Below are 12307 nucleotides of genomic sequence, written 5' to 3'. Positions count from 1 at the left end.
CAGGAACCCAGGAAGAGCTTAGTGGATAGTTCGGACCCAGTGTTTCATACAAGGGTGTGATCAAGGTTTCGTCCAGGACTGTGGTAATCTCAAGGCTTGACTAGAGGATGACCTGCTTCCAGGCTCACTCATGTGGCTATTGGCAGATCTCAGAAAATTTGTTTCCAGGCTCACTCATGTGTGCCTCTCCGCAGTTCTACCTCATGATATGGAATCTGACTTACCCCAGAGTAAGTGAGAAAAAGTAAGAGAGAGAATCCAAGATGGAAGCCAGTCCTTTAATAACTTAATCTTGGAAATGATAGCCCCATTACTTCTTTTTTCGTATTTTATTAACTGAAGCATGTCAATAAGTCCAGCTCACTCTCAAAAGACTGGCATTATACAAGGACATAAATACCAGGAGGCAGGGAACACTGGAATCCGTTTTAGAGGCTGCCTACTATAGAGGGAATGCAGAATTGATTATTAAAAGATTAAAAGCCTTTTGTTTAAAATAATTCAAAGAAGCAATACAAACGTGGTGTTTAAGACGCTATTGGGTTTGTTAAGATAGCTAGTATTGGCATTAAGTAAATCGTATTTTGAAATTTAACTGTTTTGTTTACTCATCCATGTTTAATAAGTCTATCATTAAAATGTTAACCTAACCCTACTACAACTGCATCCACATATGCATCCTGGATGAATAGATTTTTTTAAATGAATTTTATGTACTAATTTTTGATTACAGTAATTTTTTAAAAATTTTATAACGATGTGATTCTTCTCTGTTTTTCTGTTTATTTTTCTTATATTTAGTATTCAGATGGTTTATCCTTGGAGTCATTTGCTGTCATTATTGTGCAGTTACTTGGCCTTCAACTGGGATTAACTTATGACAGTAGTACTGACGCCTGCCTTTGTTCAGGCGATGTTTGCATAATGACGCCAAAAGCATTGTAAGACATTTTCTTTATTAAGTACACGTATTCCTTCTTGGAGGTTTTTTATTGGGGGGATTGGAACCTTTGAATTTCTATTAAACAAACTGAATTGTCAGTTATTAAGCCCTATACCTAATAACTGCAGAATACATATTCTTTTCAAGTGCAAATGGAGCACATGTCAAAATGGGCCATACTCTGGGCTATAAAGCAAGTCTCAATAAATATGAGAGTATAGAAATCATGTAGAATATGTGCTCTGACCATAGTGCAATTAAATTAGAAGCCAATAACAAAAGCTAACTAACTATACTGAACTATATGGAAATTAAGTGTACCAGACATGTAACGAAAATATTGCTTGGCTCAAAAAAGAAATTACAATAAAAATCAGAAAATTTTTTTAGTAGAACAATAATGAGAATGCAGTCTATCAAAAATTGTAGGAAGTGGCTAAAAATGTTCAGAGGAATATTTATAGCCTTAAATAAATATATCAGTAAAGAAGAATATGAAATTAATGATATGAATTTCTATATAATGAAACTAGAAAAAAAAAGAGTAAATTAGGAAGTAGAAAAGCAGAAATCAATGAAATTTAAAACTAAGAGCATATAAAATAAACAAAGTTAAAATTTTCATCTTTGAAAAGATTAATAAAGTTGGTAAGCCACTAGCAAAACTGATCAAAGGGAGGGAGGAGAGGGACAACAGACATTACTAGCATCAGGGTTGTGAAAATGGATATTGCTAGATTTTAAGCACAATACGAGGACATTGGAAACCCTGGTGGCATAGTGGTTAAGAGCTACAGCACTAACCAAAAGGTTGGCAGTTCAAATCCCCCAGGCACTCCTTGGAGACTCTATGGGGCAGCCCTACTCTGTCCTATAGGATTGCTATGAGTCAGAATCCACTCAATGGCAACAGGTTATAATTTTATGCATGTAAACTCTACAAACTGGTGGAAATGAAAAAAATTATGGAAAAGAAACTATTCAAAACTGACACAAGAATAATAAAATCAAATATTGCTATGCTGTTTAAAGATACTGGACTTATAAACTTACCACAGAGAATATTCCATGCTGATATGGCTTCACTGGTGAATTCAATTCAACATTTAATGAACAAATCATACCAAACATGCAAAACATCTTTCAGAGAACAGAGGAAGGGGGGAATTTCTAGCTCGTTTTATAAGACTGGCATATCTTAGAACCAAACCTGATAGGGAAAGAAGTACCAGTAAAAAAAAAAAAAAAGTCACAGACTAATAATTCTCATGACAATAGATGCAAAAACCCTAAACAAAATATTGACAAAAGTGAATCTAGCAATATATAAAATGGATAATACATCATGACAAAGAGGCATTTATCTGAGGAACGCAAGGTTGGTTAAATATTCAAAAATTTATCGTATTAATAGAACAAAAAGAGAAAACTTAGAAGATTGTATTGATACAGGGAAATCATTTGATACAAATTAATGCTCATTCATATTTAAAACTCTTAGCAAATTGAAATCAAAAGGAACTTCACCAGTCTGATAAAGGATGTCTACAAAAAATCCTGCAGCTAGTATTGTACTTAAATGTGAAATATTAATTATTTCTCTTCAAGGTCAGGAATAAAACAAGAATGTTCACTTTCACCATTTGTATTCAACATTATCTTGGAGGCCTTTACCAGTGAAATAAGAATGGTATAGAAAAAAGCATAAAGGGCATGAAGATTGCAAAGGGAGAAGTAAAATGATCTTTATTCACAGATGAAATGTTTTTGTACCCAGAAACTTGAAATAGTCTTCATATAAACTTTGACAACTAACAAATTTAGAAGGTTGCTAGCTATAGGTTTACTATTTCTATATCTATATACATGTTTATCATATAGATAGATATATAAACATGCTATAAATTTATGTAGTATATATGTTACATACTATATATACCTACATTTCCCACAGATAAAATTGGAAAGTAAAGTAGAAATATATTTAAGGAAAATGTGCAAGTCTTCTATACTCAAAATTGCAAAATATTGCTGAAAGAAATTAAGGAAGGATTATGATTTGGAAGACTCAGTATTGTTAAGTCCTCAATTCTCCCCAAGTACTTGCAGAAATGGACAAGCTAATTTTAAACTATATATGGAAATTCAAAGGAATTAGAATAGCTTAGAGTGTCTTGAAGGAGAGCAAAGTTGAAGGACTTAAAGTACCAGATTCAAGACTTACTTATATAACCATAGTAATTAACATTGAGGAACTGGCATAACAATACAATATATGGTCATTTAGTTTTTTTAAAAAAGTTCCAGTGTAATTGAAGACAGGAAGATCAGAAAGTCTTTTCAACAAATGTTGCTGTGGCAAACAGAGGTGAACCTCAAAGCTTATTTTATAACATACAGATTCATAAAACCTGAATAGGAAAGCTAAACTCTAAATGTACTAGAAGAAAACATGGGAGAACATCATCATGAGTTTTGGGTAGGCAAAGATTTTTTTGACATTACAAACATTCAGTAACTACAACACAAAAGTATAAATTTGACTTGATCAAAATAAAAAAATATATATCTTCTGGTCATCAAAAGAAAATATTCACAATATGCATATTGAAGGAAGGACTTTAACCGGCATATAAAAAAGACCTCTGCCACACACGCGCAGAAAAAAGCACATTACACAACTTTTAAAATAAGTAAAAGAGCAGCATCTTCACAAAAGAAGGTATCTAAGTGGCAATTATGTATATGAAAAGGTACTCGACATCATTAGTCATCAGTGTAATGGTAAATAAAATGACCAGACACCCTCCAGAATGGCTCAAATGAAAAAGGTGACACTACCAAATGCTGACTACAATGTGGAGCAACCAGAACTTTCATACACTGCTAGTGGAAACATATAATGGACAACTGGTTTGAAACACTGCCATTTCTAATAAAGTTGAATATATTCATTCCTTATGACTCAGAAATTCCACCTCTAGGTATATGCCAAAGAGAAATGAAAGGGATAATCAGAGCCTCGATTTTTCATTCCATTACAGCAGCAGGAGTGAATCTTGATTACTCTAAGCCTAAGAACATTTTGGTAACCCTATATCCCCTTCCACCACTTGTCTGTCATTTTGTCTTACTGTGGTGGCTTGTTTGTTGCTGTGATTCTGGAGGCTATGCCACCAGTATTTCAAATACCACTAGGGTTACCCATCGTGGATGGGTTTCAGCAGAGCTTCCAGATTAAGACAGACTAGGAAGAAGGACCTGGCTGTCTATTTCTGAAAAAAATTGGCCAGTGAAAACCTTATGAGTAGCTACAGAACATTTTTATTTTGATCAAGTCAAATTTATATTTTTGTGCTGGAACATGAGCCGCTTAGGTTGGAAAGTTCTCAAAATTCAACTGGGGAAGAGCTGCCTCCTCAAAGCCAAGTTGACCTTAAAGACATGGATGGAGTAAAGCTTTTGGGACCATCATTTACTGATGTGGCACAACTCAAAATAAGAAGAAACAGTTACAAACAGGCATTAATAATCATAACATGGAATGTATGAAGTATGAATCTAGAAAAATTGGAAATCATCAAAAATGAAATGGAATGCATGAACATTGATACCCTGGCATTTGTGAGCTAAAATGGACTGGTATTGGCCATTTTGAATCAGACAATCATATGGTCTACTATGCCAGGAATGACAACTTGAAGAGGAATGGTGTTGCATTCATTGTCAACAAGACCATTTCAAGACCTATTGTGAAGTGCAATGCTGTCAGTAATAGGATAATATCCGTATGCCTACAAAGAAGACCAGTTAATAAGACTGTTATTCAAATTTATGGACCAACCACTAATGCCAAAGATGAAGAAATTGAAGATTTTTTATCAGCTTTTGCAGTCTGAAATTGATAGAACATGCAATCAAGATGCATTGATAATTACTGGTGATTGGAATGCGAAAGTTCAAACCAAAGAAGGAGCAGTAGTTGGAAAATATGATCTTGGTGATAGAAATAACTTTGGAAATTGCATGATAGAATTTTGCAAGACACATATCTTTTTTCAACAACAGAAACAGTGACTATACAGTAAACCTTGATGGATGGAATACACAAGAATCAAATGGACTACATCTGTGGAAAGAGAAGATGGAGAAGCACAATATCATCAGTCAGAACAAGGCCAGGGCCCACGGCAGAACAGACCTTCAATTGCTCATATGCAAGTTCAAGCTGAAGCTGAAGAAAATTAAAATAAGTCCATGAGAGTCAAAGTATGACCTTGAGTATATTACACCTGAATTTAGAGACCATCTTAAGAAAAGATTTGATGACTGAAGACCAGACAAGTTGTGGAATGACATCAAGGACATCACACATGAAGAAAGCAAAAGGTCATTAAAAAGACAGGAAAGAAAGAAAAGACCAAAATGGACGTCAGAGACTCTGAAACTTGCTCGTGAACACAAAGTAGCTAAAGCAAATGGAAGAAATGAAGTAAAAGCTGAACAGAAGATTTCAAAGGGCAGCTCGAGAAGACAAAGTAAAGTGTTATGACAAAATGAGCAAAGACCTGGAGTTAGAAAACCAAAAGGGAAGAACACCGTTGGCATTTCTCAAGCTGAAAGACTGAAGAAAAAATTCAAGCCTCAAGCTGCAGTATTGAAGGATTCTGTGCTCGGCTGCTAACCAAAAGGTTGGCAGCTTGAATCCACCAGCCACTCCTTGGAAGTCCTATGGGGCAATTCTGCTCTGTCCTATAGGGTTACTGTGAATCGGAATTGATTCCATGCAACTGGTTAGGTTATAGGCAAAATATTGAACAATGCTGGGTCCTTCTTCCTAGTTTGTCTTAGTCTGCAAGCTCAGCTGAAACCTGTCCTCCATGGGTGACCCTGCTGGTATCTGAATACCAGTGGCATAGCATCCAGCATCACAGTAACATGCAAACCCCCACAGGACAGCAAACTGACAGACACGGGGCGTGGGGGGCGGCGGGGCTAAGACAGACTAGAAAAAGGACCTGGCAGTCTAATTCTGAAAAGCATTAGCCAGTGAAAACCTTATGAATAGCAGCAAAACATTGTTTGATATAGTGCCGGAAGATGAACCCCCCAGGTTGGAAGGCACTCAAAAGACGAGTGGGAAAGAGCAACCTCCTGAAAGTAGAGTTGACCTTAATGATGTGGTTGGAGTAAAGCTTTCAGGACCTTCATTTGCTGATCTGGCATGACTCAAAATGAGAAGAAACAGCTACAAAGATGCATTAATAATCGGAACCTGGAACCTCTGAAGTATGAATCTAGGAAAATTGGAAATCATCGAAAAATGAAATGGGATGCATAAACATTGATATCCTAGGTATTAGTGAGCTGAAATGGACTGGTATTGGCCATTTTGAATTGGACAATTATATAGTCTACTATGACGGAAATGACAACTTGAAGAAGAATGGTATTGCATTCATCATCAAAAAGAACATTTCAAGATCTATCCTGAAGCACAACACTGTCAGTGAAAGGATAATATCCATATGCATACAAGGAAGATCAGTTAATACGACTATTATTCAAATTTACGCACCAATCACTAAGGCCAAAGATGAAGAAATTGGAGATTTTTATCAGCTGCTGCAGTCTGAAATTGATCAAACATGCAATCAGGATGCATTGATAATTACTGGTGATGGGAATATGAAAGCTGGAAACAGAAGAATGATCGGTAGTTGGAAAATATGGCCTTGGTGATAGAAACAATGTCTTAGATCGAATGACAGAATTTTGCAAGACCAATGACTTCTTCATTGCAAATACCTCTTTTCACCAACATCAACAGTGACTATACACATGGATCTCACCAGATGGAATACACGGGAATCAAATTGACTACATCTGTGGAAAAAGACTATGGAAAAGCTCAATATCATCAGTCAGAACAAGTCCAGGGGCCAACTGTGGAACAGACCATCTATTGCTCATATGCAAGTTTGAGCTGAAACTGAAGAAAATCAGAGCAAGTCCACGAGAGCCAAAATACAACCTTGATTATATCCCACCTGAATTTAGAGACCATCTCAAGAATAGACTTGATGCGTTGAACAGTAATGACAGGTGAGTTGTGGAATGACATCAAGGACATCATGCATGAAGAAAGCAAGAGGTCATTGAAAAGACAGGGAAGAAAGAAAAGACCAAGATGGATGTTAGAGGAGACTCTGAAACTTGCTCTTGAATATAGAGCAGCTAAAGCAAAAGGAAGAAATGATGAAGTAAAAGAACTGAATGGAAGATTTCAAAGGGTGGCTCGAGAAGACAAAGTAAAGTATTATAATGGCATGTGCAAAGAGATGGAGATAGAAAACCAAAAGGGAGAAACATGGTCGGTGTTTCTCTACCTGAAATTACTGAAGACAAAATTCAATCCTGGAGTTGCAATAGTGAAGGATTCTATGGGGAAAATATTAAATGATGCAGGAAGCATCAAAAGAAGATGGAAGGAATACAGAGTCATTATACCAAAAAGAATGAGTCAGCGTTCAACCATTTCTAGAGGTAGCATATGATCAGGAGCCGATGGTACTGAAGGAAGAAGTTCAAGCTGCACTAAGGGCGTTGGCAAAAAGCAAACAAGGCTCCAAGAATTGAAGGAGTGCTGCAAGTGCTCACTTGCCTGTGAGAAAGACAGCTACCTGGTCTACTTTTGTGGGTTGTAATCTCAATGACAATTTGATTATCAGAACCTGTGCATGCTATTTTGGTCTGCTTAATTTATCTAGTGTCATTAGAGCTTCTGCTGGTCACTGTTCAGGCTGTCTGAATGGATGGAAGACAATGCTTCCGTCATGGTTGCCCAGCTTCTCTCATTGGGCAGGCCCACAGGGACAAAGAGCTTTCAGGACCAGACATTTTTTGTGACATGAGCTTTCCTATCTGTGGGAGATATAGACTGCTTTCTTGACTGTGCATTCCTTGTGGCAGGAGCCCCTTTGTCAATGTGCTCCATCCTTGAAGTGGCTCTTTGTAACGGAGGGGAGTCTGAGGACCAGCAATTAAGGACAGTACTTCCGCTGGTCACTTGCAATTAGCAGAAATCCTAATTGGTTCCCCCTGTCGATGGTGCCAGGTTCACTTGGTGCTGTTGACAGGACTCCTTAGGGGAGTAGTGAGCCTACCTGGGCTGCCTTCTGCAGCTAAATTGGGATCCTGGAAATGTCAAGCCCGGATCTTTGTCTTTTGCTGGGCAGAGGGTGTAAGATGCTTTGTTCTTTGTTGTTGTTCCAGCCGTGAGAGCCCATATAAGTTTGCCTCCCCCTTTTCACTTTTCAGAATTTTCTTCTGTTACTTTTTGCATTATTTCCAGGGTTTATGTTTGTATTTAATGAGAAGGAGCAGGGAGAAATGAATTACACCATCTTGTCTGGGCTGGAAGTCTATAACTGATTTTTATTTGAAAAATGTTTGATTATGGAGAGCAAATACAAGCATGTTTATATTAGCATTTACAGAAATTGCATTTACACAAAAATGGAATTAAATAGATAAAAGTATATTAAATATTGGAGGCCTAAAATCTAAAATTCAGTTGTTTGACACTTGAAAGATAAATAAGAACGACACAGTTCCTTTGTTTAAAGGTTTAATAAAAGTTATAGATTATTAGATATATAATAGGTCTTCCTTGTATAAAGCAGGGTAAATGACAACAAAATGTTTTAAAATATGTCATTTTTCATTACAACAATTTTCTTCATGGAATTTGAATTTTATACTGAAACGTGATATATTTAGATGGTATTTTAAATTTATTTATCTAAATAAACATTTCCAAAAGTGTGCTTATTGTTTTCCATTAATAATGTTCTTGAAATCTCTCACGAAAGCATCATACATTTGGGGAAATACAGAGATATACAGAAATAATATTTGTCATATCCGTATTTTTCTATTTTAGCCACGTTGGAGGTGTAAAGGATTTTAGCACCTGTAGCTTGGATGACTTTAAATATATTGTTTCACAGTCTGACCTTAAATGTCTTCAGAATCGCACTGTTGATATACCAGTTTACAAAGCATCAACGAGAATGTGTGGCAATGGACTGTTGGAACCTGGTGAACAATGTGATTGTGGAACTAGTAAGGTTAGTAGATATTTTTTCAAAAAAATTTGTCTTTTATATGTATATAATAACCAGAGAAGAGGAAAGATCTTGTTAGAAAAATATACTTGAGAAATACATTCTTTTTTGGGGAAGACGGAAGCCTTTGATTCTCCTCCTCAGGTTGTTTTGGGATGTGTGGAGCAGAGGTCCCTTAGATAATGTTTGTTTTAAAAAAAAAAAAAAATGCCTTCCAAATTTCTATAGTGTATGGTTCAGCTCCAAACTTATACTTCGTGACCACAAAAAGTGTCTGGCAAGTTTAATAAATATATCCTTAACAACGAGCAGTTACAAAAATAAAGAACATATAAAGACTATAGACTATAACCAGTGATAACAACATGGGTTGTTTGCTAATATAGGGAGAAAAATATTCTATTGCAGTATATCTATTCAATGGAAAACTACCCAACAATAAAGTTGAAAGAAACGATAACACATGCAGCATTACAGATGAGTCGCAAAAAGATTATGTTGATAGAAAGAAGCCAGATTCACAAGGTTAGGTAATGTATGGTTCTACTTATGTTAAATTTTTAAAAAATTGAAACTAATGTAATAACATTACATTACATGCTTCCTGAGGGGGCACACAATCTTACCTTTGTATTTTTGTTGAATTTCTTGTGAGACTTGATTAGTTCATCATTCATTTTACTCTGTACTGTTGCTGATGAAGACCTCATAGTAAGAAGAGAAGTCATCTCTCCCATTTTCTTCTTTATTTGTATTATTATTATCATCATTATCCTCATTCTCATCTTTTATAGAACTTTTTGAAGTCATTTATCCATATTGTTAAGGTTAGTTGAAGCGAATTAAAAATCAACAATTCTTTACTTAGGTGTGTGTAACGTGCAGTGGAATCCACATATTGAATGCTGCTTTATTTAATTATATTTTCATCTCCAGAATTGTATTAGTTATTTGTCAAATCTTTTTCATCCTTTTGTGTGTGTGTGATTTGTCTATTTATTTTTATTGTGGTAAAAGATACATGACAAAACATTTGCCAATTTAACAATTTTTACATGTGTTATTCAGTGACATTGATTACATTCTTCATGTTGTGCAACCAGTATCACTATCCTCTTCTGAATTAATCCACCATCATTAATATTAACTCTGTACCCCCTAAGCAGTAACTCCTTCTTTTCTTTCCCTCTCACCTCTGGTGATCACTAATAAGATTTGGTTTCTACCTATTTGATGATTCCATGTAAGTGAGATCATCCAGTATTTGTCCTTTTGCAACTGACTTATTTCATTTATCATAATGTTTTCAAGGCTTATACACCCTGTGGCATTTTTCAGGACTCCATTTCTCTTTATGGCTGAATAGTATTCCATTGTATCTATGTACCACATTTTGTTTATCTGTCCATCTGTTGATGGACATTCAGGATGTTTCCATCTTTTGGCTATTGTGAATAGTGCTGCAGTGAGCACTGGTGTACAAGTTTCTGTTTCTGTCACTGCTTTCAGTTCTTTAGGTTATATACCTAGGATTGGGATTGCTGGGTCATATGGTAGTTATATGGTCAGCTTCTTGAGGAACCACCAGATTGTTTTCTACTGCACTTGTACAGTTTTGCATTCCCACCAGTAATGCACGAGGGGTCCAATTTCTCCATTCTACAGGGGGTGAGGAGATGCTACATTATTGTGGTTTTGATTTGCATTTCCCTAATTGCTAATGAGCAAGAGCCGTGGTAGTGCAGCGGTTAAGCACTCGACTGCCAACCAAAAGCCTCTCTGAGGGAAAAAGACATGGCAGTCTACTTCCTTATAGATTTACAGCCTTGGAAACCCTGTGAGGCAGTTATGCTCTGTCCTATAGGGTTGCTATGCATCGGAATTCAACTTGAAGGCAATGGATTCGGGTTTTTTGAGTCTCTAATGAAGGATCCCTGGTAGCACAGTGGTTAAGCACTCCACTGATATCCGAAAGGCGAATGGTTTGAACCTACCAGCTGCTCTGAGGTGGAAAAGACCTGGTGGCCTGATCCCGTAAAGATTACAGCCTAGAAGACCTTCAGAGCAGTTCTACTCAGTCCTATAAGGTCGGTATGAGTTGGAATAGACTCTACGGCTAACAGCAACAATTGCTAATGACATTGAGCATCTTCTCAGGTGTCTGTTGGCCATTTGCAGCTCTCTTTAGTGGAATGTCTGTTCAAGTCCTTTGACCATTTTTGACTGGGTTGTTTTTCTTTTTGTTGTTAAGTTTTAGACGCTTTAAAAAATATATTTTAGGTATTGTCTGTGTCAGATATATGGTTTTCCGAATCTATAGATTGTCTCTTCACTTTGTTGATAAAGTCCTTAGATGTTAGAGTATTTATTTTTGTTGCGGTCCCATTTATCTATTTTGACTTTTGCTGCTTGTGCTTTCGGTGTCGTAGTAGATTGTTAAAAACTACGCCTAGTAGCCATACCCTTATGTTTTCTTCTATGAATTTTATGATTTTTAGGTCCTTAACCCATTTTGAATTGGTTTTTATGTATTGTATGAGGCATGGATCCTGCTGCATTTTTTTGCATGTGGAAATCCAATTTTGCCCACACCATTTATTAACGAGTTTCTCCCCATTTAATGAACTCAGCACCCTTGCTGAAAATCAGTTGACTGTAGATGTATGGGTTTATTTGTAAATTTTCAATTCTATTCATTTGGTCTATATGTCTATCATACCAGTACCAGGCTATTTTGATTACCGTGGGTTTATACCTAAAACCAAACCCACTGCTGTCAAATCAGTTTTGACTCATAGTGACTGTATAGGAAAGAGTCAAACTGCCCATAGGGTTTTCAGGGCTGTAAATCTAAGGAAGCAAGATTATCACATCTTGCTTCCACAGAGTGGCTGGTGGGTTCGAACTGTCAACCTTTTGTTTAGCATCCAAGCTGGTAGTGTGCCACTAGGGCTCCTTACTGTACCTTTACATTGTTTGAAAATACAGAAGTGTGAGTCTTCCTACTTTATTCATCTTCCTCAAGATTATTTGGGCTATTCAGGGTTCTTCTATATAAGTTTGAGAATTGGTTTTTCCATTTCTGCAAAGCAGGCTGTTGGAATTTTGATGGGGATTGCATTGAATTTATAGATTGCTTTGGGTATTATTGACATACTAATCATATTAATTGCAATTGATGGTCTGTTCCACAGTCGGCCCCTGGCCTTGTTCTGACTGATAATATCAGGCTTTT

At 36.4% G+C, this 12307-nt stretch overlaps 1 protein-coding gene across 3 annotated transcripts in view; it reads left to right on the top strand.

Moving 5' to 3' along the window:
• The window catches only part of LOC126065719 (disintegrin and metalloproteinase domain-containing protein 5-like), a 149714-nt gene that overhangs the window by 53231 nt on the left and 84176 nt on the right, over positions 1-12307 (top strand). For all 3 annotated transcript variants that reach the window (XM_049866081.1, XM_049866082.1, XM_049866083.1), the window contains 2 exons: positions 802-941; positions 8889-9075. In XM_049866081.1, the coding sequence (XP_049722038.1) occupies positions 802-941; positions 8889-9075 (327 nt within the window). The remainder of the gene's footprint in view (positions 1-801; positions 942-8888; positions 9076-12307) is intronic.

This window comes from Elephas maximus, chromosome 22, assembly GCF_024166365.1.
Source record: "Elephas maximus indicus isolate mEleMax1 chromosome 22, mEleMax1 primary haplotype, whole genome shotgun sequence".
NCBI lineage: Eukaryota > Metazoa > Chordata > Mammalia > Proboscidea > Elephantidae > Elephas > Elephas maximus.
This window is presented reverse-complemented; position numbering and strand designations above follow the sequence as displayed.